This window comes from Strix aluco, chromosome 5, assembly GCF_031877795.1.
Source record: "Strix aluco isolate bStrAlu1 chromosome 5, bStrAlu1.hap1, whole genome shotgun sequence".
In the NCBI taxonomy this organism is placed as follows: domain Eukaryota; kingdom Metazoa; phylum Chordata; class Aves; order Strigiformes; family Strigidae; genus Strix; species Strix aluco.
Window position 1 is genome coordinate 54,744,419 of NC_133935.1, and position 27,200 is coordinate 54,771,618.

At 38.2% G+C, this 27,200-nt stretch overlaps 1 protein-coding gene across 3 annotated transcripts in view; it reads left to right on the forward strand.

Moving 5' to 3' along the window:
* NELL2 (neural EGFL like 2) overlaps positions 1-27,200 on the forward strand; it is a 160,834-nt gene that overhangs the window by 80,004 nt on the left and 53,630 nt on the right. For all 3 annotated transcript variants that reach the window (XM_074827403.1, XM_074827406.1, XM_074827405.1), the window contains one exon: positions 9,270-9,395. In XM_074827403.1, the coding sequence (XP_074683504.1) occupies positions 9,270-9,395 (126 nt within the window). The remainder of the gene's footprint in view (positions 1-9,269; positions 9,396-27,200) is intronic.

Here is a 27,200-nt window from a genome sequence, read left to right on the forward strand (position 1 = left end):
ATAAGCTGTCTTGATTTGTGTCATTGTCAGTGGAGGGATGTAAGCAGTCTTATAAGATGAATTGTCTCTTTCCAGACTACATGTCTGAAGCACGTTGGAAGCACCACTTGGTTGGACCTCATCAGGTTTACCTTAGCTCAAAGTTGTATGTTCTCATTCTGCTGTGAAAGATTTACTAATTTATCCCTGTGTTTGGGTGAAATTACTAATGCATTATTCAACCTTCTTCCCCAACAACAAAAACATTACATTTCTTCACTTACCTAATAGTACAATCTGTTGTTAATCTTACTGTTAATCTTGTTGTTTTTAACTACCGGATTACAAAAATCAAGTATATATTCAGAAGGAGCCTGATTTCTACAGATTGCAGTGAAGACTTATCTTACAAAAGATAAAAATTAATAATAAAATTTCAGTAGAATACATGTTGCATCATATTAGCCAAGTACAGTAATCAAGAACATATTTTTTCTTTAAGTGTAATATTGGGAACAGTGAAAGTAAGATAGAGATCTCTGTAATGGAGATAAACCCCAGAGTTTTAAAATACATTAAGTCCTCTAGGTCATTACTAACCAGTACTGTTTGCTAGCTTTGCTGTCTTCATGGTATGCATCATACATTTTGGGTGAGAGTCCTACTCAGGAGCTCTGCAGTACTGTCAGTTCTGTGAAATTGTGAAGGTTACCCAAGCTTCGCTCTTCATACATAAACTGTTTTCTGTAAGTGAAATGAAGCAATAGTGTCACTTATACCTAAGAAACAAAGATTTCCGTCTCCATCAGCTGGCAGCGTTTGAGTCATTACCTTGTCATTTTGAGTTGGGTTGGAAAACTAATCAAGCAGAAGGGTAAACTTTTGCTCTAGGAGGGCAGAATGTTATTTGGAAATCTCTATTAAAAAGTAATTAAACATTATTAATATTAAAATTAAACATTAATATTCAACAGTATTAATAAATTATCAATTATTTATTCTCAGCAAAGGCAGTAAGAGTCATCTTATTTCCATCATTATGTTACTGAGAAACCTAAATATGAAGAATTATCAGGCCAGTTCTAATGTATCAATGTGTCAGAGTGAGCCAAATCCTTCTTGTCTGCCATGACTCTTATTCAGGAAGATAATAAAGCATATTCCTAACTTAAAGTGTACAAGTAGCATCCCTGACACCAGTTCATAAAGTGTGGTGCATACTGGGGTACAGATAGTCCCACCACCTGTAGCAGTGGTATAGTTTGTACATGTACAAATTGCAGGATGTGATTCAGTGTTATTTGATTTTAATTACTTTTACAGGAAGTATGTTCAGACTGATTCTATCATCCACCCATGGCCGGGACTGAGTGATGTTACTACGATAAAAAACCAGCTGAAACTATTCATAAAAGGGAGTCTCTTGGAAACTCTTTCAAACTCCTCTGTGCTACCAGTGCCTGTTAAGGAGATGCTTTATTGTACTGAGAGCAGCCCTTTCCACCACCAATAAAAGCATATGTAGCATTTTGGTTTTAAATGAGAAATTAAGGTGAAACTTTTCATACAAATTGGTTAAATCTGCAACCTCAAAGCAAAAGAGAAAAGAAACTAAAGCCTTAATTTCATTCTTGTTTTCTTTTCTCTCCAATTTTCACTAGTAGCTGGGAAGTGACTACTGAAAGAATTAAATGCTGTCACTGTGCTGAAAAGTAACCACAGCCAGTTGGTTGGTTTTATTTCGTAACTTTCAAAACCTCAGGCGGAAGGTGTGACAGGTCTTAACGATATGTGGAGGCTGTATCCCCAAGAGCTGTAACAAAGACACAGAAATGCTCAGCATTAGAGTGCAGAGCAATAGCAGCCACAGTGATTATATCTGTTGTGGTACTTTAACTAGTGTGGCATCATTTGAGGGACAGCTGATATTGTCACATATTTCTGTAGAACAGGCAGTAATCTACTGGATAGCTTGTGGGAATATGCTACATCCTTTAGACCTTACGCAAACTCCAAATACAGTCTAACCCAACCACAGGGACCTTACTACAGCTTACAGGTACTGTCCTGTTACGTGTGTATCTGTCTTCTGACAAGGAATTTTAAAATACGCACATGCAGTACAATCTGTGCCGGCTCTTCCTGGGAAGAATCTGATATATTTTTGTAGTTTCTGTATAAAAATATTAATGCTCCTTATTCCCCTTTTAAAATAGGGGAAAACAAAAACACTAACAGTGGCAAGTATTTCTAAATTCTTGACATTCACTGTTCAAAATGACGAGAAGGTGCCATACTTTAAAAAAAGAAAGAAAAAGATGATTTTGCAATTCAAATTTAAAGACCTATTTCTAACCGAATGCAGTGCTGAAGGAGGATGGATCATGAACTGGACTCTCAGTGTAAGCTGTTCTGATTTTTGGAATTCACTAATTAATCATATACAACATCCTTTTTATTCTCAGTATGCAGCTACATCAGACTAGTTGTTTGGTGCCTAAGGAAAGGCCCCGTGGGATGCTTTCATGTCTGACAGATAACCATATATAATTACTTGTTTTATCATGTATACACTACCATATGAATTAATTATAAGATATTAAATAGTAAGAAGATGCAGTTTGCCAAGTAAAACATTATGTGATGGCAGGCAATATTTGTTTTCAAAAATTTCCTGTGCGATATATATATATATATATTTAAAACTACATAATATATGTGGAGTCCAGTGATGTTTTCATGAGACTGAGATGAAGATTTCATTTTCTTCTAAGAGTCTCACTTGCACAGGTAGCTGTTGAACAGTATCTCCTACTGCATGTTTAACAAGGACAGTTTTATCTCAACAGTCTGTCTCCCAAAAACTGGGGAAAGTTGAAATAGAAACAACTCTTTGTACTGTTAAAAATGATATTTTTGAAATGCTTAATGTTGTATAGTGTCTTTTGAAAGCTATATAGAGCTTCTGTCAAGGAATGTAGACCTTGAGTGACTTTCCTTTTATTTTAAGAGTATTTTCTGTCCTAATAGCCCCCTCTTAGGTTGCAGGAGATGGACAGAGAAATCATGAACTTAAGCAAAGATCAGAGATTTAAAATAATGTGAAGGGAAAAGCACCAAGATGTGTACAATGTGTGTATATGTAACTGATGCAGTTTAGTTATGGGCCAGGAAAGAACATACCTTATGTGAAGATCCAATAATTAGAATTTATTTTTAGTCTAATTGATGCTTTAGCAGTCTAGTCAAGATATAACAACTGCTTATTAGTTCAATTACAACAGTGCTAACATTTATAATCCAACTCACCCAGTTTCTCTTAAGGTCCATTAATAATTCAATAAAAATCAATAGACATAAGTAGCTGCCCATTTCTTCTTTACCCTCCCTATGCATTGCTACAGGGAGTTGTTAGTGGCCCAGGTTCTTTGCTGGGAGCAGCATGGTAGGGATGGTGGAAGGTTATTTTGTTTTTTCTCCTTGGTCTTTGTGTATGCTTGAGGTTATTTTTGTCTTTTAACTCAATACATGGGGTATGTTGTTGTAGCTGGTTCACGAGGTTAGTTATATTTTGATTCCTTAGGTTTTAGTGCTTTTCTCTTTTGGGGGAGGAGAGACACATAACTGCAGAAAGGTAGACAAAAATAAAAATAACAAAAAAACCCAAGAACAAAAATCCCTGTTTCAGAGGTAGATCATATACACGTGACCACTTGGTAATTTTGCTGTTGGGGCTAGGCCTTTTAGTGGCTGTTGGTAACACGGAAGGCATAGGGCTATATATATCTAAGGAGAAGAAAATTCAGAGATTGTAGAGGGTATGAGTGATGACAACTATGATGGTGCAGTCAGCTGGAATAAGTAACATGGGAGATTGTGATAAAATACACAATTTTGATTGAAGTTGATGTTAACATCCTTTGTGGAATATGTCAGTTGGAAAAACTGCTGCACTGGATTTGGTAGAGGAAAGCAAAACAAAATTGCAGTGATTGGTTTGTGACTGACTGGAGAAACTGTAATAGTTAAACCATAGGCTTCTCTGGTGATGGAGAACCTGGAAGTAGTAGTGGGAGGAGAAGGAGCAAGGGCTGTGCCAGAGCCCCAAGACACTTCATCCTCAGCGAGTGAGGAAGGGTATATGCAAGAAGGTTGTGGAAACCTAAGTACATGAGATACTGAAACCAGGTTGTAGCTGAAAGTGAAGGGAGCTTGGAGATAATATGAGCTCAGAAATATGGTCAGGAAAGCGGAAGAGACCCTATTTAAGAGCATTTTTATTGGAGCAATGGGCTGGGAAGTTTTAATGTACTGAACACTTGAGCAGTTGGGAAGGAAGAATTTGACGATGAGTTAGTGTGTTTGGTGGTGAAAGGAAAAAAGCCAATACTTTCACAGATGTGTAAACTGGTGTAAGCTTGCTTCAAAGTTATGGTCTGTCCTTTATGAAGGAGGAGGAGCTGGTGAGGGGATGGGTTGAAGACAGGAGGAGAGACAAGGTGAGCAAGATCTGGAGACAGGACCAAACTTATGTAGAAGGTGGGTGAGGGAGGAAAACAGCAGAGAAGCTTGATGTCAGAGGTAGAAGGTGCAAAAAGAAGAGCTATTGTTGGTGGGGGGAATTCAAAGAGAAAGAAGAAAGGACAGAACCTTTTTTCCTTTGTGACCTTGTCCAAGATGCAGGACAGGTTGTGTTGGTTTTAAATCCACATTTACCTTTTTCAGTGGTATTTGTTCCTGTGATCGATCACTGTTCATTCTCCTCTTTCATAGTCCCTTAATTGGTGAGTAACATCTGCTGATCTTGTGATGCCCTTTTTCTAGGTCAGGCACCAGATGAGAAAGTCTCAACCTTTCCCAGCTTGTCTCTTTCTGTATGAGTCAGTTCAGTAGTGATAAAAATAAGGGCCTGAAGGCCCTTTATGGTGACTGTCATTACTGGCATTCATCCTTGGGATTCTCGGCGGAGAGGCCCAAGATTCACAGGAATGGTGGGTAAATGATGCCCTTGCTCTTAGCAGTGGAGCCCTCGGTTCAGGATGGAGGTTTGCTGATGAAGTTGTGTGGGAGAGGTGAAAAAGCATTACCCTCTTCAGCAGGTAAATGTGGGGCTTCATATTTATGGGCTGTGAAGACAGAACCTTTCATTAACACAAAAAAATGTGTTTTTTTGTTTGTTTTGTTTTTAATTTGTAGGTCTAATCTAATCTGGTTTTGTGTTCAGGGTAGTTTTTGATGCACTTCTGAAATAAATGTTTATAAATCTTTTTATGTTCCTGTTTGCTCTCTTTCTAGGTACTTAATATTATTTGTTGCAAAAAACCTGCAAAAGCATCTCCCTGCCCACTATATGCCTCTGTAAGTGTGTCCAGGGGATCACTGTTGCCATTGAGTTTTAAAGGAAATGGCTGGAGGCAGGACACTATCCATAAAGGATCCTCAGTTCTGGAAATAGCCTCTTCTCTTTACATCCTGGATTTACTGACTTAGTACCAGACTCATTTGTTCTGGCAGGCTTTTGTGGTGGATAAAGGCAATGATGAATAGTGAGGCCTAAGGAGAGACTTTGTTTGTTAGCGCGAGTCTTTGGTCAACAATGATTTATAGATTGCAGGTCAAATTCTCTTCTTATTAATGGAATTGTAAAACACAACTGGGAGTTTCACTCTGGGGAAGCAAACTCATTAGGGTGTAGGAGGAAGGGATACAGGGAAACTTTTCCTGGGTTATATATTTTGCATAAATTTTGTTTGAGTGCTTGGGGAGATAAAGAAAAGCGGGGTTTTTTTTTGGTTTTGATGTTTTTGCAAGTATAAATAAATCATTGAAGTGCAGATTCCAAACACTTTTGCACTAACCAATTTTCCCAGAGATGCTTCTTTTATCTGTTCCATTGGGAATAGAGCAGGTTGATGATCTCCATGACTACATTGTTGTCAGTACATCACAGCTGGTGTCTCAGTATCACATCACAGGCTTAAAGCACACAAGTCTTTATTGTTGTGTGTGTAGAGCCATTGGAGTGGTGCATTCATCCTATTGAACTGACTTCAGCATCTTACTGGCTAAACAGTAAGACATTAATGTGCATTAATATGCTAACTAGGCTTTTTGGCAAAGGGAAATTAAGATAAATGTTGTAGGCTTTCTTATATATTGAAATGCATCAGGTTTTCTGTTGTACTTAGTGCATTTGTATCTGAAGGTGAATAAAATGCTACACCCATGTTTCGACCAGCAAGCAAGATGAAAAGGCTTTTATTTTGGTAGCTTTGAAAAAGAACAGATGTTGGGCTCTTTCCCTGCCCCAGTTTAGTCTTCCTTGGTCCGTAATACCTTAATCTAATGTATACGAAGCTTGCATATGGAGTGCTATAAAGGGGGAATGGAATCGCATGTTTTTAGTGTGGTCAGTCTCTGTGTGACTAGTTGTCATTTTACCCTTTTTGTATTAATTATCTTTTACATCCAGTGGTGATGTAATTTAGTGCTGAAGTTGCAAACTGTTTCTAAAAGCAGCTTATTACCAGGCTGTGCACCCATGGTGTAGAGCAACAGAGTTTTGACACTTGATTAGGGTCTTTAGGTGCCAGCGTAATACAATAATGTGATAGTAGCAGTAATAATAACTTTTATTTCCTTTGCATTCTGTATAGGTTTTCTAGAGAGCTGGGTGGGAAAGAGTTTTGTTTTTCAGTGAGCGTTTAAAAAATGTGGATAATATCTTTGCAAATCAGTTTGAAAAAAAATAATCAGATTTGTTCAAATGAAACATTTCAAAGTTAACCTGAGCAGTTGTGGGTTGGGGTGTTTTTTTTTTTTTTTGTTTTGTCACAATTGAATAAGCAAGGTTTTGAAAAAAAGGCAATTATAAATAAAACACTTTGCAAAGCCTCAATATGTGGCATGTTGGCAAAATGAAAGCTTTTCTTTAGAACACTTCTAAATTAGAAGGTTTGAATCAAAGTAGCTCTGGCTTTAAGTTTTTCACTGCAAAATGAAAACCATTAGTATGTTGGGTCTCCTGTGGCTATTTACCTGCCAAAGCAATCATTAATATAGTTTTCAGAAAGTTCTATTTAATGCTTTTGAGGCTTTGGATCTTTAAGTAGAATTTTCTGAGGGTGCCAAAGCTGGCTCCTAGGCAGTCTGTTGACGCCAAGAACATTACTCAAAGATTGATGTTGTTACTTAAATACAAATCAACACTATTAATTTAATACGGAGTTGTGAACTGGAATTATGAAAGACACAAGTTGCATCATTTGTGGTAGTAGCTGGGGCATATGTTGTAACTGTTAGCTGGTTTTGTGAACTGCACATTTAAGTTTCTGCAGAACATCTGTACATCAGATCTGTGCCATTTTCCGCTTTCTGTGCTAAACCAGCTGCCTCTGTGGTAGTCTTGTGATAGCTTCGCTTCTTTTTTTGCTTTCTCAGATGACTTTCACAAAATGTGTTTTGAGCCTTAGTATGCTTACTGTGCTCACTGTAAATACACATTTATTTGTGTATGTGTGTATGTGCATGAAAATTACAAAATTAGCTTTTCTAAACCAACACCCTAATAGAGCTTACAGGGAAAGGCAGGGAAGGAAACCAGCTGAAGTATATTGGCTGTGAAACTCTTAGGAACTGAATTTGTGCAAAACAGGCTGGGCTCACCACCCTGAGCATTTGCAGTGGACAGCTTCATGGTTTGTAGCCAACCGCCCCCAGCTTCTCCAGCAGAATCCAGAACAGTTGCACTGAACAGAGAAACTGGGGAAAACAGAAGTTTTTTTCAAAACTGAATGAAATTAGGAAATGACTACAGAATTGCTAATATTCAGTGTCGCATTGTTTTGTTCTGGAAGGCAAGTTTTCTTCTGGGAATGTAAAGGGGAAAAAAAAAAAAAAAGACAGGCAATGAGTGCAGTTGGTAAGTAGCTATTGATTTAAAGACACTGGGAAGAGAGGAAGTCTTGGGAGGTAAGTATACAACCTAAACAGGAGTACAGAAGTTAACGCTAGTGATATTTAGCATCACAGCATTAAGAAGTCAACCCTGATTTGAGTTTATATATCCAGTCTATTGTTTTGAACTATCATCAGACTCTGGAACACAACACTGATTTCCATCCAGATTTTATTTTCATACTCCGAAAGGTGTAAACATCATTAAAAGCAGAGAGGAAATCAAAAGTGATGAGCAGGGAAAAAACCAAGCCAACGATCCACCTTTTTGTTTTTTAACATACTTTTGTAGCAAGGTTCAGTGGCACATTGGATGACAATATAACTAGATGTACAGAGCATCTCAGTAATGCTGTCTTTATCATTAGTATTACAGGAACAGTGTGCTACTAAGCACTTCCAAATTAATATAGCTTTTCTTCTCTGTGGCATAATAATAGTGTGCAGAGGTTTTTTTGTTACTTGTGGTGCTTTTTCTGTCTTACCATTGAAGTATAACCTGCTACAAGATGTATGTCTAATTTTGCAGCCCAAGGGAGTACCAAAACCAATCAGGTTTTGAAGTCCATGCTTACACTGATTTATGTCTGGAATTTGCTCTAAGACTTTATACTGCAGGAGGTATTGCACCCCAACAAGTATTTTATCAAGTTGCAATTTTTTCTGTCAGAGCAGGTCTTTATATAAATCAGATTTTCAGGTTCCTTTCAGATATGATGTGTGTATATGTATCTATATACATATATATGTAGATATGCATAGATATAGATATATGTGTTTATATATATTAAAATTACTGATTGGCTACTTTATATTTATAAGAGAAACTTACAATAAGTTTGGTGTCTTTTCAGATCTTACCATGTTCCTTACAGTTTCTTCCCAAACAACAATGCCTGTTAGATCAAAGGCATATAGTATGCATATAGTAATGTGTTTGTATACTGATGACTGCAGTGACTGCATACATACAATGATGGATGAAATTGCAGTGCTGAGGCAGTTGATCTGCTGTTTGGGACACCAGTTATTTTTTTTGTTATTATTTAAGTCATAGGAATAACATCATAGGCACTTCAAAAGGAAAGATGTAAGCCAATGTAATCTTCTTTGTAACTCCACTAACAGCTGTTCACAGAAAGCTCATGCTGCTTCTCTTGTTTGAACACTTAAAGCAGCTTTTTTAAAGGAGAAAGCCAAAAAAATTTTCCAAAATGCATTGTTGTTCAAGTAACTTTTTAGTCTAACTACTGATGAGAGTGAATAGTGGTGTATCGAGAGACTGCAAAGAACCAGCTGAATTTGACTTGTGTTCCTTTTTGCTTTATTCACAGATATTGATGAGTGTGCTGAAGGACGGCATTACTGTCGTGAGAATACCATGTGTGTAAATACACCAGGATCCTTTATGTGCATCTGCAAAACAGGATATATACGCATTGATGATTATTCATGTACAGGTAAGAGCTGTATATTTGTGAAAGGGGATAACAGGATGATGGTATTTAGGAGCACCTGGTATGATTCTTCTAAAGTTAATCTTCGTTAGAGTCACAGAATGTTTATGTGAAATGTTAAACAGAATAAACACCAAAATAGTTGCAAGAATACAGTGCAGAAAAGCCAATGCATTTTACAGATTATGGGTATGTTGTATCGATTGCCTGAAATTGTAAGGCAGTCTGGGTTGTCTCATAGGTCTGCTTGGTTTTGGGAGCTGATCAAAAAGGTGAAGGGAGGAGGCGGGAGGAAAAAATAAGAGAGCAAAAATAGTGCTATGGGTTATTTTTGGTTTCCATATGGCAAACCAGTACAACTTCACTTGGAGTATAATGACTCTTTTGCAGACTTTTGATGGAGTTAAATTTGCTGCATATTAGAAGTGACTGTTTCCTCACTTTGAATTCTCCTGCATCAGGGAGGTTCCTCAACTGAATCCTGAGTTCAGAGGGCAGGAGCTCTGCCTGCCTTGAGCCACTGACAACAACGGTTTTATCTCTATATCTTCCATTTTGCTCTACTGCCAGTGGATGCTCTAGAGGAGGAGTTGGGTTCATACTGACTTTCTGTCTTCTAGTCATCTTTTATTGTAAGGTACTTCAGGGTTATGGAATGAAAACTGAACATTTAAAACAGCTTTCCGTGTCAGAGCCAGACTGACTGTAAGTGTTCCTGGGAGGGATGTATTTTTTCCTACTAGACAGATACGTCAAATAGGATTCAAAGATGTGGCAAATTCTCTCAGTGAAGAAAAACATGTGTAAACAAAATAGTACCACTATTTTGTGTGCACAGGGGAATGCATTAGCTTTCTATAAGAGGATATATTTGTTCAGTAAAACTTGGAGTTCATGTTATCTAACAGTAAGGCTGGCTATAAATGGATGAGAGTATTCAGAATGTGGAGATAGCACTGAGAAGTTAACTTCTAAATTTATTTAATTCTGTCCGTTATGTCTTGGCATTTTTGAGCATCAATGATATGTCTTGGTACAGAAACAGCGTCTTCACAAACTGCCATAATTTGCTTGCCCAAACATGCACAGCACTCAGGGACATGGATTTGAAACCACACATTTGTGGCTTTTGTGCATACTGTCTTACCTGTACTTGACATTCCTCTCACATACACTGGCAAGTACTATTTTACTGCAGTAAGCCAGTTCTTGAAGCACCAAGTTATAGGCTGCTTGCAGCAGGTCCTTTCTGAAGCAACCAGTATGTTTCTGATCACTCTCTCATGTTTCCCACACTCTTAGCTGAGTAAAGCAATTGTTTCACTACCTACCAAGTGTGAATGTTGGGATTATTTTAGGATTGGCTTTATCTAAATCACTGTGATACTTTTTCTGCTTTGCTTCCCTTAACTTGCTGTTCTGATTGAACTCTGCAAATGGTAATTCAGTGCCTATAAATGTAATAAAGGTATTTCTCGGCACTCCACACAGTGCATTCCTTCTATTTGCTGAAATGTACTGTTGTGAAATTCAGTGTAGTTCAAGAGCTCTGGACAGTCAAACTGGTGTAAAACTTGCTGGAAATCCATTACAGATCTCAAATTCCAAACTGAGTTTGACAACACATTTGTAAATAGTAGTTTCCTGTGAAATCAGCTTGATGGGTGACAAAATGAATGATTTCTTTTCCACCTTCTCTTGGTCAAGCTGGGAAAAGTTAATGGAAAAGGAAGTGAAGTAGGTGAAATAGTTTTGTAAGATTTCAAGTCTTAAGACTCGCTAGGCCAGATGAACTGTAAGTCATGCAGTGACTTTCTGTATGTCTGAGTGATGCCACTCGCTATTATTTGGGACCTGGAGTTTTTCTGAAGTTAAAATTATAGTGAATTTTGGATACTGAGAGGCAACCACAAGGATGCAGTGTCTGTTGGGTGGTAGAGTTTCCATGAATGGCAACATAACATAATTTAGTGTATATGTCACAAAACAGTTGCATTTTTGTTCTGGTTCCACAACTAGTGTGAGCACCTCCAGTGGAGGCACTGGTCAGTTACTGAAGTGTGTAGACTTATGAGACTCTTGCATGACGTTTCCATCAAACAACTAGTGAGTGAAAGGTTAATTATGTTGTAAAAATTGACAGAAACACAAGATACATTCAAAATCATGTGCTTTGATCAGTAAATGGAATTTCGTGCTAGTTTTAGTCTATATGAGTGACATTGAGAACATTTACATTATAGTACTGTATTAAAACAGGTGGCAAACGTATATATTTGTACACGAGACTGCCCCTCAGCATATTATTTGCTCTTTGCTGGTTTTGCCATCTATTAAAGCTGCTGATTTTGGAGACTTTCGTGTCTACCTGTTTGCCCAGAAATAAATGTAAGAGGTAAAGTGAACACAAGCAGGGAGGGCATGTTGCTGTGGCTTTAACATGGAGTCTATGGAAGTTTTGAGCTACTAGATAGCTTAGTATTGTCTCTCCTGAAGAAGCGTGCTCTGCTCGGAGAACCAGCAAAAGCTCGGTGTAGTAGAAATACTGACTGTGTTTCGAGGACATTGCTGAAAGATGTGTATGTTAATAAATCAGTGCAAAATAACAGTGGGAAGGAGTTCATGATGCTAATGATAGTACTTTGCCATCCTGCAGACAGACCAAGAGGTTTAGTCTAGGCTGTTATGCTTGGGTATAGCTGACTTTTCATAAGCATGATTTTCTCTCACAGCATACTGCAATATTTTAAAGCAAGTAGTTTACAATGGAACTCATTATACTTCCCTTTATTGTCTTTTTTTGGCTTGTTTGTTTGTTTTTAATTTAAGTGGTGCCTTAATGACATTCAGCTAAACAAATGATATCTAGGACTTGAGAAGGAAAAGTATTTTCCAAATATGTTTTGTTTAGAGAATCAAGGCAGTAAAGTGTGTTAGGGAGCTCAACCTGTCTCAGCCAATCTTGCATTTGATCTATTTAAGTCCACCAATTTAATCTGCCTTTTATGATTGTAGAAAGCAGCAAGTAGAAATGTTTGTGCTTTGAGAATCGAGATACCACCTTGTCCATGCCCAGCACACCTCACTGTGTATTACGAGCTCATGGCTCGTTCACTGCAGCTGGGATTTATTTTGGTTAAGCTCAATTTTCTTGTCATGATGGTGCTAGTTCTTGAAGTCAAGGACATAAACCGAGCCTTTTTATCTGGCAGAAAAGCAGGACAGTAGGAGAAAACCAATCATGATAGACCAAAGAGACAGAACTCTGCAAATTAAAGATATTTTTGAAAGGTTTTGTGAAGAGTACCCTGTTTAACTTGGCATATCTGTGAAAGTAAGGCTGTGCACTGTCCTTAACAGAATTTTCAGGGTTTTCCATATTTTTTTTTGATCTAATAATTAGATTTATTGTAGAAGCTGCACAGAATAGTTGATGTATTCCATAGTCTGTACAAAAACCTGATGTTTATGTCTGGCAAAAATGAAAAGTGGGAAAGATGTCTGTAAAAAGAATGGTATTTTAGAACCAATTCAAACACTGATATGCAAAATATGTTTACATTCATGCCATTGAATAGTCTCTGTTTTATTTAATTCATGTGCAGAGAGGGTATTGTAGGGCATAACTTCTGCATTGCTCTTTTCTATTTTCCCTGAGATAGCTGGATGCATCAGCTTTTATAGCATCAGTTCTCCTCTACTGCAGAAGGGTATTATAAAGATGCCTCTTGCCAACTACTCACGAGAGCCAGGCTGTGGAAGCCTCATACAGACATCCTTTGTGTGCAAAGGCAATCCTGAGTATTTTAGGGGCACCTTGGTACTGCAAGCTTACTACAAAAACTACCAAAGGCTTCAGGACTTACGTTGGTGTGATTGTATGGTATGCAATTCTGTTCAAACTTCTCAGTACTCGTGTACAGAGAGTCCGATGCACTTTGTTTTTTGCCAATGTTTGTGACTAAATTTAGTCATTTAATCCTCTTTTGCCTTTTGAAGAATTTAAAATTCTTGGCAAGTCTCTATTTGCCTCATTGACAATCCCGTGTTTAACTCGCTGGCTGAAATATCAATGAAACTGAAAAGGAGTCAGATTTTTAAACCAGTTCAGGAATAACAAGATAGGACAAACAATCGACAGCTGATCCCATGTGTTACTAAATGTTAAATTTTAAAAATATATCTCAGGTTGCATTGTTCTTGTAATGCTGTATAATTGAATCCAATTATGGAACTGTAGCTTTGCATAAAATAGCTGATCAGTGTAAGCTGGACCAGAAGCTGGTAGCACATACTTGGGAATGTTACTAAGCAGGAGGAAGATGTTCTGTAGCATGGCTACATATGTCATATACAATATGTCATTGTTTGCACAGGATAGCTGAAGCACAGGAAGGAGATGTTGAAAAATTATACCTGAACGTTGATTAGCCAGGTTATGATGTGAGTGATGTCCACGCAACTTGCTGGCAGACTAACGTAAAATGCCTTATTGTTCCATTCTTTGCACACATATATAATTTAGCAGTCATTGATCAAAATAGAAAAGAGACATAAAATCAGTGACATTGAAAGGTTTTTCTCCTGCATGAGACATTTGAAAAGAAATCTGTGCTATCTACCTCTGTCAGAGTCCTGAGCACAAAAGACTGATTTAGACAGCATATAGCTGCTTCCAGAACAGCTCCAGTCTCTTTCTTCCTGGCATGTTTATTGCAAGTTTTACAATAGATCTGAATTACATTTTGATTTTCACAACAAAGGATGTAATGAAGACATCAATTTCAGATTTGTTATTTGTATTCATCTTAGAAGCAAGATTCACAGGGTTAGATTGAGTTAGTCGCAACCATATTTACACAGAAATCTGTTGTTCGTGACTGATTTTATGTTCAGAAATCAATCATAGCTATGAGAAGGGGAGAGATGAGTCCTAAGCTGCACCCATATGCCAAATGGGTGCACAAACTGCAAATTAAAGGCATAAAAAATATGCCCTGGGGTACCATGTTTCCCCTACACTGGTATTGTCTCATTCCCCTTCCACTTTGCTTCACAGAACCTGAAATGTAATGGTGTTGCGCTGGGGGAAGGAAGGCAGAAAATGGCATGAGTCTCTTCTGGGGTAGTTTTATATGTTGTAGCAGTACGTTGCACCATCACTGTTAGATATGATTAAATCTGAACGCCTTATTATTTTTCTGGAATAGTAACACACCCTTACTATACCTGGGATTACAAAAATACATGGACTGTTTTCTTGGTTGGAAAACATAAAATTTTCCTTCTAGGAACAAGGATGCAGCCAGTGTCACCTTCAATCTTTCGGGCTGCTGTGTAATCTGCAGCTGGTAGCTGTGCTCTGAACAGCACAATACATATTCTTTCCTGCACCATTCGTTATTATTTTTTTTTAAATGGAAAAGGGAGAATTTAGTAAAGGAGAGATGAGAGCTCTCTCTTTTTCATGCTTGGCTCTAACACTGAGGAGTTCTGACTAGCCACAGTGGATGATTAATCAAGTTTAGTCTGAACAGATGCCTTTAGTTTCCTGCATTGGGACCACTCGCTTATCTACGTAACCCATCAAAAATGGAACAGAAGAAAGAAGACACTGTGAGATTTAGTGCTTCCTCCCTAGATTGTATCAAGGCAGAGGAAGATGCATGCCATGATCTGGAGAAGCCATGGATTTTCTGAGCCCCAGATGATGTTTAAAGATCTGTTTCTGTGCAGTCTCATGGGCCACCTTCTCTTGTTTTGCATTCCAGTCAGCATAAAAGGGAGAAGTGACATGGAAATGCTCGTGGTGTGCTCAGCCTCTCTTGTGGGTGGGAGTCCACAAGGTGATGCGGGGAAGGTAACACAGCTGATGTTACCCTCCCAGAGAACTCCTCCCTGGGAGCTGTTTCATGTTTCACACTTAGTGCTACTGGAGAGGGAGGTGTTGGGGCTCTCCATGGGTACCCTAGGATGGTGTCTTGAGTTGATTCTCCCTGTATGTGTGCTCTGGGTAAGATGATAAACGACCGAATGTAAGATGGACATATTAAGTATGGACTGTGTTAGTATGTAAACCAGACTCTGAATTAATGTTTGTACACGCTGTCACCTATGGGGTTTAGTAAATTATCTATTACATGTTTCTTTTTTTATTTTTTCTTTATTTTTTTGTTTTGAGAGAGAAGTGAGTAATCTACAACTTTGTACCCTGACACCAGTGAGGTTTTACAATTGTGCTGTACTTCAGCAGGAAATACATGTGAACTCTTAACTGATTAATTATTAAAAGCATATCAGGCACGTTGCAAATCGTGGCCTACTTCTTCCAAGCACGGTGGTCCGGCCACGTGAGCTGCAATGTCCGCTCCCGCAGCAGTGTTGAGCTGTGTGGGACCACTCCCGCGTGCGGAGTTAGGCACTCACGTACATGTTTTAAATGCATGCCAACCTTGTAACTTTTTTTCATAACCGTTTTGCTAAATCCATTACAGACAATTTTGTCTTTCCTCTTCATTTTCACTTAAGCCAAGTCATGATGATTTTTTGCTGCTGCTTATTTTCAGAAAGAAGTAGCTTAGAAGCCAAAGGAGATGGCAAAATAGGTGGAGATTCTATGTCTGTGAGGCTGTTATTGTGCATTCCAGCCTGGTACTGTCACATTCATACTCCTGGGTTTGTTTTCCAACTTCTAAATAAAATTGTGAAGGATTTTTATATAACATAACATGACTGTGGTGGGAACATCTGCAGGGTTTGTTCTTCAGAGACTAAATAAATGGAAGGGATACGAAGTAGTTCTTTAGAAATAAAAGGACTGAGCAGAATAGATAAATGGCTTTGGTCTTTGGGCTTTTTGACTTGGCCATATGGACGGCCTACTCAAAGCAATGAAAGATGGGTTGAACTCCTTGAGCTTTAACTAGGTTTATCCAGCAGGACCTTGCTAGGCCTCCCTCCTCCTCCACCCCAGCCTAAGTCTCAGAGATTTTTCTAACATTTTTCTGAAAATGGTGTCAATGCATTCAGCAGCATTTAATTTTTTTCTGCAATAGCCTCTCACACTAAACTGAAGTCTAATAATTGTTTCCACACAAATTACCCAGAAATGTGGAGGTAGCAAGTTGAGTGACACCTGAAATGTTAATTCTTTGGAATACTGGCAGCTCTGCATATTTTTCAAATCAAATTAAATCACAAATCTGTTGCAAATTGGAAGGAATTCCAAGACCAACATTAAAATAATTAAGGGACTGGGGAGATTGACTGGACATGTGGGTTAAAGATTTAAAGAGAAAATGACACATTTATCTGCATAATGATGATGAATGTGCAAAAAGTAGGAATTATTATAATGATAATACTAATTAATAATTACTTGGGGGGGTTCGATAGTAAAGGGGAAAATTTAGGGGAAAGGCCTGAATCACTTCAGGCCAGTACTTTTTGACATTAGTTTTTCATGTCTGACCCATATTCTTTGCTCTTTAATGATACTGTGAGATCACTGAAACAAATCCACCTCAACATAATGCATAAAAGACCGATTGTCATGTTTAGCCCATTCAGCACTCATGCCTCTGATACTCTCTCACCTATCTTTGTGCTTTTTTTCCCATGCAGCCATTCATGTTTTCTCACTTTGGTTTCCCAACAGGCCACTTCATTATGATTTATTTTACAATTGCTTTGCCCACAGCAGTCAAACTGGTGTCCTTCCTAAGCCCTCCTGTTTGGTTCCATTCTTGTGGATAGCTGGTTCCATTCTTGTGGATAACCAAACAAACTACACATCTGCTTAAATTTCAGCTAATGTCACTGAAGATGTCCCCACTTAAGAAAGATACCTGTTGGTTTGGTATATTGCTAAACTTTGATACATGGTGGGGATTTTGAGTGTGTGTTTATGTGTGTGTGTATGAAGAAGGATTTTAAAGAAACATCTCTGAAATGCTTCCATATCCATGCTGGTGCTGGGTCAGGAGATGACAGGCTAATGATGTTCTCCAGAGAATGGTAGACTCTTTTCTTTTAGAATTGCCAAACCTCCTCCACATTCTGAACATGAAGTGTTAAAAGTATAGTTATAGTCCTCAGTAAAAAATAAAGTTACCTTTAGAGGCTTCTTTCTCTTTTCTCCCCATCTTTGGAAGCCTCAGTATTAGTTGTGATAAGAAAATCTGCTTTATATGTGCCAGTGCCCAGTTTTCACTATCGTATCAGCCGGGAAATAAACTCACATCTGTGTTTTTTGGTATGGTCTATAGCCAAAGGTTGGGTCTTGCCTCCTTTTCCTTCATTAATGCTTTGTTTACAGTGTAAGTCTTCTGAGGATGCTTACGAAGAAACAGAGGCAGCATTTTTGCAATGCTAATGCAACCCATCCTTATCCTTCAAGCACAGATGCCCCCACTATGAGAATCACCAGTCTGGTATCTGGATGGACTTGAAATGCCATGCGATTTTGTTGAAATCGTATCTCATATACTGTTTATGATTCATATCTCCAGATTATCAGGGGTTTTGCTGGCTGCCCAGTTGTTACCCTTTGCTTCTTGTAAGATACAGATATTTTTGAGGGGGGGATACACTCCTGTCACATATTTTATTTATTAACATAGTACTCTGACACACTTTGGATGAATGATTCCTCTTGGCATCTAGAAACTCAAGTTCATAAAAGTGCATCTGCCTGTGGGCTTCTGTGCAGATTTCACTGGTTTATTTCTGACTTGTAAATCCATCAATTGTTTGGGACATCAACAGTCTGAGAAGTCTCTTTTTCCTATACTGTGCAGCAGAAGTGACATTTAATGGCAGGGATACTTGAGAAAAAGTTTCGCTGAGTTGCTTGTGAGGATGTGAAGGTAAAATCCATCTTTAATCCCTAGGGCATAGGCCAGGTAAAATTCCAGACTTTCAATACATCCTTTCAAATATTCGGGAAAAGTTCATTGATAGGTTCTGATGCAGGGCGGGAAATGGGTTTGCACCAGTGTACATTGGTAGGATTCCAGCTAGCCGTGAATTGTGGGTATTTTGCAGTATCATGTATTACTAGTTATTTTTGTTCCAACTGTACATTTCAGCTCCCACAAATGAGTTCCGAAAACTGAAAGGGAATGCCTCTCCTTATTTAAAATTAAGAATAAAATCTAGTTTACGTGTGAGGAATGTGGACTGTGTTTTAGCACCTGCACTAACCCCTTTAAAAGTGGTATAGTTGCCTGAGTTTTCATGGAGGAAAGCTACTGTAAGGCTGATGTAATCCAGAGTTGAATGAAATCATCCAACTTCTGTGTTTAAAGCTGCATGCTTGTCCTCAGTTTAATTAACGGTATACAATTGGCCTGCTTTTTCAGACACACAGGAGCATCCACAAGTCATCCTGAAGATTATAAGAGCTGATAGTGCTTGGTACAATGGTAAATGAGACCACATTTTAGTAAAAGACTAAATATGGCCACAAGATACAACTTTATTCAGCACCGCTATATACCGTTTACCCTTCACTGCTGCAAAGAAGTTAAAAAAAAAAAGTCTGTGACCTCAGATTTGTCATATGCTTATAGTATACCAGCGTTGTTACTTGAAAATATAGTAATGTGAGACATGATGACAATAAAAAAGCTAATTTCTTCCCGTTTATTTCCCTTGACTTATTTTGATGAATTTAGCAACATTTCAAGTTTTCCCCAAGTTCTGCAGCTTGTTCAACAGCTGAGCTCGTTGACTCTGCTTCAATAAAGACAGAATAATCATGCAGGATGGTGCAAGGGACAGAGCAATAAACAAGCACACTGACAGGGGCTCGTTGCGACATCACTGGAGTGACATACCATGGCTTGAATAGGGAAATGTTTTAGTCAGCAAACCACCAGAGAAAACATTCAGTTCTGGATTTGTAATGATGTGGGCAAGGTGAACCATGTATCTTTTCCGTCTCTGATTTTGGTGAACCCCTCTCAGTTATATTAACAGTAACGTGCATGCACATGCATTATCACACAGTGTAATCCAAACTCCACTGAGGCGATGGTGTCCAGCTATACTGACAGGGTTGCTGTTAGTAATAAACGCTCTAGAAGTCAGCTTGTATGCACAGAGCATTTTAAACTCAAAACCCGTTTGATTCTGATTTCCATTACTTGGCCCAGTTTCCATTCTGCTTTAGTATGTCAGCCTACATGAAGCTCTCAATCCTCTTTCGTAAATTCTCTTCAGTATCCACTTTCTAGCTGTAAGATAATTCACAAAGCTAATAAAGGAATGATCATTCAAACTGAGCTTGTTGCTATGCGACCGCATTGCTAAGATAACAACGCAAGTCATTTTTATCTATCTGCTGTATCCTATACAGTGGAACTCATTTATGCTTTATTTGAATTGAATGGGGTTATTGTTGACAACTTAGTTTTGAGGCAGTTTCAACTTGGAATGAGACCTTTTTTTTTATTTCCTAGAGGATACTTTTTAGGTCCCGTTTCCTCCTTGGTTACTGACCCAGTTCATAACAACTGTTCACCTGGATATGCAATTATAGCAAGATTGATTTCTCAGCTGATCAAAATCCAACACATTTTTAAAGGGTCCTTGACAGAATATGATTTGAGTTGTTAAAGAGGGAATGTATTCCCTTGACACAAACATGAATGTATGATCTTCAGTATTGGATGCTTAATTCTTTTGCAGAAATCATTCTTTTACCAAGTGTATATGTATCTGGTATATGTGTGTATATGTGTATCTATATATCTATATCTATGAATACATTACAGAGCTGGATTCCCTATTGGCCTTAGGCCTGAGGATGGTAAAAGGTATTATATCAAAAGCAAGTCTCTAACTATTTTGCATTTCTGCAGTTTCTGTGTACTGTTTAAAATCTGTTTTTCTGCAGAAGCAGATATCAGAATTGATTATTTTGTTTTACAAGGAATATATTTTTCATTCTTAGTGTGATGAGGAATTTTTCAATATATAAAAGGAGGTACAGTTACCAACTTGAGAGTATACTCAGTTTGAAACAATAGCTCAGAAGAGAGTGAGATTTTTCTTTCATGTAAAAATTCTGAAATTACAATACTTTCACTTTCAAAGATTAGCATTCCTTCATATTTATCTTACAGTATTACGACAGACATCCAGTGTACCTCCTATTTCTCAGTGTTCTGAAACCCTCTGCAGCTTTCAAGCATGGAGCATCCCTTCACAGCTTCTACAATGCAGTTATGTGCTGTGTCAGTACAATATGATTGGAAATTAGAGATGTGGGGATAAAGCAAAATTAACTGAATATGTTGTAAAGGTAGACAATCTAACAAACCATACCTCACTGAATGAATTATTCATTTCCATAGCTAATTACATTGACTCTTCATGTTAGAATTTTACACAGGAGGTGGAACTCAGTCTGCAATTAGGACACCCCAATGTAGATGTCTTCATCTAAGCTCACATTGTAATCAACAGAGGTCAAGGATTCAGCTGGACCCAACTTGGTTGTCTATTTACAGGTTCTAGGCAGTCGTCATCGTGGAATTAGCAGATCCGACACAAGACCTATGTTGTAGATCTTGCACTTTTTGAGTTCTGCTGGATGGAAGTGGAGTAAGTTACCTCTTTCCACAGGTTTGAGCAACTGAATCCCATGTTAGGTATTTATTTTACGCTTACGGAGTTTTGCAGGTTACACTGACTGAAACGGGAATTTAGGTATCTATAGCAAGATCTGGTTGCCTAGTTATAGGTCTAGTGCCTTTTTAGATTCTGTGGTGTGTCCTGCTTGCTCTCCAACTGCTGTTACAGGCTTCCTGTAGAGCCTTGTGTTACAGCCTTTGCTGATGTCTTGGATATCCGTGAGGTGTCAGGCCAGATGTGACTTGTTAGTTAGGTATATGTTTATGCAGTGGAATCTTGCCCAGTAATGCACACATAGACACCTGAATTTAGATACCTAATCTGGAGCTGAATTGCACCCAGAATTACCAGAAACCAAACAGCTGCAGTTTTTCTTTAGAAGAGTTTAAGTACAAAAGACTGTAGAGTACATGGGGTATTGTCTGGTTGAAACTTCATCTGTTCATCCCAATACTGGATGGTAGTTGTGGACTGTGGGAATTAGGATGATGGTAGCAAGAGGATAGCTGGTATTAATTAACTGCAACGTGACATCCTTTCACAGCTGGACCTCCCCTGGACCATCCTTCTGTGGATGATCACAGACTGTAAAAGATAGACTGCAAAGATCAGGAAACACAGTGGGTAGCCTTGAGAACAGTTTCTTTGAAGTTGTAAGGATCTTTCTGGCTCAGGAAATGGGAATCTGCTGCTGTCTAATTGAGTGAGCCAGAAGTGAAGGAAGTTGGATAGCTCACATCTATCATGTCTGAGCCAGCTGGTGATTGCCCCGTGCCAGGAGAGCATAGCCTGTTTTCCGAGGGACTCCAGCCAAGGTCAATGAGAGACTGGAGCTACTGTATGAAGCAAGACAGTTTTTAAAAAAGGAATAGTGGAGTTATTTAAGGTTATGTGGTCATGCAATATTGAAGTCAGCAGTTTTCTACACATTCACAGTAAAATCAAGGTGACTATGGCCATGATATAAATTAGCAAGATTTTAAGGGTAGTGAATACAGCTGGCAGTATATGGATATAATGTCTGTCTGTTGTCATTCTACTGTTGGAAAACATTTCCAATCTTAAGGTAACACAGTTGTAAGAAAAGGCAGATGGTAAGAAAGATAACTGTCTGTCAAGACTCATAAGAGGAGACATAACATTTTTAAATTTTGTCCAGAGCTTCAAAAGCCTTTTAATATTATAGCTGCAAGTTTTTCCTTTGAATGAATATCGAAGTTTCCCATTTAGACAGATAGGAATCCCTGAATTACTTCTGTTCAGACAATCTGTGAGCATGGAAACTTTTAATTCTGTATAATTTGATTCCCACTGCATGCTAAATGGCATGTCCAGTAATCATTGACTCCTGAAACAACTTAGAAGTGTCCTTTGTTTCTCATGAAATGTTTATAAGAGATAAACCTGCTTCATGTTAAATGGCAGACTGTTGCCTTAACTCATGTTTTATACTGTCAGTTATTATAATTTAGTATTTGTCATCTTAATTGACAAATCCTTCCTGGGTTTGTCTATGCGATAAATCTTTATCAATATTACTCCCCTTTGTCAGTCTTTTGGACTGATGATTATTGATTTACAAAACCATATGTACTTCACTGCATCAAACTGCTTCTTCAAATAAGAAATTCATTTCTACAGCCAGAATGATTTAGAAGTGGCCTTTTGGGTTACAACCCTCTCTTCCAACCCTGTGCTTGAGTAGTGGCCTTACTTGTGGTACAGACCCCTCAACCACAGAAGGAGTTGCATCCTTGCTAGTCCTTCTTTGCACATAGATTATGCTGAAATCTACCCTGAAATGCATTGGTGCGCAAAGTAAACATATTGAGTTTATCCACTTCACTGACTCATCTGGTGTTTGTGTTCCTATGTGTAATCCCAAAGAAAGGCTTGTATTTTTAGTTCTGCATGTAACTTCTGATTCACGCTGAAATGTGCTGACGATTCTGCAACCAGGCTGTGTCTGGTCCTGCATGAATGCCTAGCGTGGAAGCTAAACTCATACTTTTTCTGCCCTTCTAATTTTGTCTAAAACTAGTTTCAGTTCCCAAATTTGCTCTGTCTGTGTTTGCCAGCTCATCTAAATGAATAAAGAAGACAGAGTGGCAGGACCTCTTGACAGCAGTCAGAAAGAGCAGGCCAACAAGAAGGAACAAATACCACCTACTGAGAAAATATTGGAACCCATCCTTAGGATTTTGTTCTACTGATGCCCCAAGGAGGACTGGCCAAGTCATCATCATTAATTTGAAAAGTCACATTCATACGAAGGGCAGCATTGCTGTCCATGTTGTGCTCCTGTACAACATAATCCTAAGGTTCTTGGGTGTAATTTCACTTTTCTTAGTGAAGTTACATATTGTGAGAGTGTTTCTGAAAGTACTGTGTCTATAAAAGATACTTGATGTTTTTCCTGAGGACATTCTCAATATACAGAACTGTTCTGTCTTGTCTTTTTTTTTTTTTTTTTTTAAGAAAACACTAGTGGTTTTGAGGCATCTTCAAGACTGAACTAGAAAACTGAAAACAGAAATGATTTCAGAAATGGTAATCAATTTACTTTCTTCAAGTCAGTCCCATTTACAATTTATGTAGTCAGATGTGCAAAAATTGAGGCCCTCCCCAGCAAATAACAAAAAACTGAAAATCTCGATGTTTCTCTTGAGAACCAAGAGCTCTGTCAACAACCTTAGCAATAAATTAGGAGGCTGCTCTACCTAAATGGTTTGTAGGAGTTTTTCTAGGAGTATTTTTTCTTTCTGACAAGCTTCCGAATCATCTTAAAAAGACTGTAGCTGTTTCCTACTGTTGTTAAATGCTGCAATCTTTTCACATAATCTTAAGTATATTCTTAGGAGAAATGGTACAAGGAGTTGTATCTATTTTATATTTTAAAAGTAAACGATATTTCAGGGAAACACTTGCAGTCAGCTAGCTTGATTGGTCTGTAACTCACATTGCTCTAAATCAAAAGTCACAGTTGTCTTCTGTAGGTGTTCTTTAAAATTGTCACAAGAAGGCAATGAGAATTAAGTAACTTGATGTTTTATCACTTAATTTTTTTACCTCATGTTTTGGTTTGGGAATGAGCATTTTGTGAAAATGTCAATGTACTTAGTTATTTGCATTTTATTCCTTCATTTGATTTATCTGTTTCAGTGTGTTTCCCTTCCAATATATTAATAAAATAAATGTGCATTTGATTTAAATGGGGAACAGAATTTCATTGTGAATACTTATTTCCTAATGCAAAATAATATTAGAGTGGTAGACTGTTTAATCAAGCAATAAAAGATGAATTTATACTATCCCAAATATCTGTCTTGGCAGATATTGGAACTAATTTGTAAATACTTCCTAAGTTAATGTCCAAGTCACATGGAAATGGAGATTTGGACTGGAGTGACAAAGATAAGCAGCTCTGAGTCACACAGATCAATCACCAGGGAGAATATATTGTCAGCAACAGTAATTACAGCAGGTAATTGTGTCGTTTACCCTGTTACAGACCAGTAAATGTGATGAGTTTGGAACATACCAGCTGTCACACAGTGTTAACTTTGATGTTCAGGGTTTAGAAACCTGTAGTAGAATCTTCTAATGACAGTCACACTGTTCAAAGCAGGCATAAATGACCAAATCTTTTCAAGATAAGAGGCTTGATATCTGGATAAGAGAGTGTCCATGAAGAGTAATTTCTTTTAATTTTTTCCCATGTTTTTAACAAGTTTGGAGTGTGCACATGCTTGGTGAGAAGAATTTATTACCTTGTTCCTAGCCTTCAGAAGGTGGAAATGGATGTAGAATTCAGCTTAACTTCTGTCTACATCATTTTAATGTCTGGGATGTAAATAGAGACTGTGGTTGGTGCTCACCTGAACAGATATTCCAATCTGCTTTGAATACCCTGTGTTTATTCACTTAGTACACCTTCCATGGAGTGGGCTTCATCTTAGTTTGAAGTCCTCCATCTCAGCATCTCAACTTAAATAGTGCTTAGGGATATGGTGTAGTTGAGAACTGTCAGTGTTAGGTTAATGGTTGGACTAGATGATCTTCAAGGTCTTTTCCAACCTTGATGATTCTGTGATTCTGTGATTCTGAAGTAGAATTACAATGGTGAAGTCATCCTGGAATGACAGTAGTATTAGGAAAATGGAATATCTGGTCAAGGCTTGCTTTTTTCTTAACTCTGTAGTTTGATTCTAAATTCATATTTTGAGTATTTGAGACCTGAACAATACTGAAGACTTAATGTTATCCGTGGTTCTGCTTATTAGAGCAATTCATGGTGTTCTTAAATAAGACAGCGAATTTCATGGCAGAATTTTTCAGATGTGTAAAGTTTGCTAAGATGGGCTTATGGAAATATTTATCAGTATAAAATGCACATAATTATCCATATATGTAAGCACAGAAATAATTATTTGAAGGTTTGATTTGCCCTAGCAGTTGGACTGTGGCAACAAAAGCATAGTGTGAGCTAGAAAATCTACCTGTGAAACAAGTAACTTAGCCAGGGTCAAGTTTCGTACCATTGCAGGGTGGGAAAGGAAAGATGAAAGCTAGTTTCACTGCATCTCCATTACTATGCTGTGCTGTTTTGTGTTAGAAGCAGTGCAGACAACTCCGCAGGTTATCTCGTGGCATCGAGGACTATGTCTAAACTGCAGAAGCCAGGAGCACTTCCTGGCTTCCAAGGCTATGTGTGTGTGTTAGCTCTTCCCTGAAGCTATGCTGTGGTGCGAACGGGCTGTACCATTCTCCCCAAGTGCTTTGTTTCCAGGGCAGGCAGCTTAGGTGCAGTGTTTGTGAAGGATACGTTTGCTGTGCTGTTTTGGTGTGCCTCCATAAACTATCAGGGAGGATGCACCCTAGGGAAAATTTGGAGCATCACTAGAGATGGTATCAAGGCTGACCTAAGGACAAAGCATCAATATTGTTCTGCTTTACCATCACGGAAGTGTATTTTGGTCCCATTTTCAAGTAGAGAGCCCTGTTCAGAATCAGGTGAGCAACACTGAAGGAAGGACTTCTTGCTCCATAGAGCTCAAGCATTACAGTTGTCTTATCAAAAATAGTACTGTCCTACTTGATAGCCAGTAAGTCATCTGAGTGCCTGTGTCACAGTACTGCCAGGGAAATAGGAGGAACCATCTCATGCATTAAGAAATCTCCCTGCTGCATAAGAGGACAGAAAACCCATTTGTTTCCTAATATTTATGATTAGGTAAGTTGCTCCAGACTCCTGCAGACAAGACCAAGATCAAAGCAACAGCAGCATTTCATCCATCACTGTGGTGTCTCTTGTTTTCACCTGACAAGCAGTGTCCTTGATAATGGTGCTGTATGTTGTAACTGTGATGTCCCAGGACGCCCTGGAATGAGTTGGCAAACCCTGGTCATGATGCTTTCCCAAAAAAATAGTAGAGAGGCACCAGCTGTCTCTAGAGAGCTTTGAGTACGTCTGTGTTTAATCAAACCAACTTTGGCCAGTAGTTGATTGCTGAGACATCTTTCTGCTTTCCCATTGTATATCTGTCCTTCTGTTAACTCTGTGCTGAAAAAGTGTTGCTCAGAGGTGTTTTTGTGTAGCCCTCTGGTTATGTAGATGGTCTGTAAGTTGTTACTAGTGAAATACGAGAACACGCATCAAATTAAGAGCCTCAGCAGCAGTTGGAGAGCCACCTTCCTGCTTTCTTTGTATGACAGAAGTATGTGTAGGATGGAGGCCAAATATTCAACATGTATCTGTTGCTGGTGGCAGACTTGTATAACATGGAGCCTTTTAGTAAGGAAACAGTAAATTAAAAGGGCTGGCATTAGGAGAAGTAGTAAAATAAACATTTTTCACTTGGCTGAGGAAATGAGAGTAGCATAGTTACAACTCTAGTCTGGCAATTCTACTAGCAATAAAGTAGGGAGCACTACTATAGATGTAGAATTTGCTATCATTGCCACTTTTGACAACATAATAGAAGATTTTGAAAGCATGAGTTTATAGTAAGTGCCTGTGAGATTTCATGCACAATGCAAGTTGAAATTTAAAAAGATTTACCTAGGAACAAATAATGCATCTGGCAAGATTAAAAAAAAAAAAGATGAATTTATGGAGAAAGTCTACATGATGAAATACCTTTTAAAAGATAGAAACCTTGTTTTAAA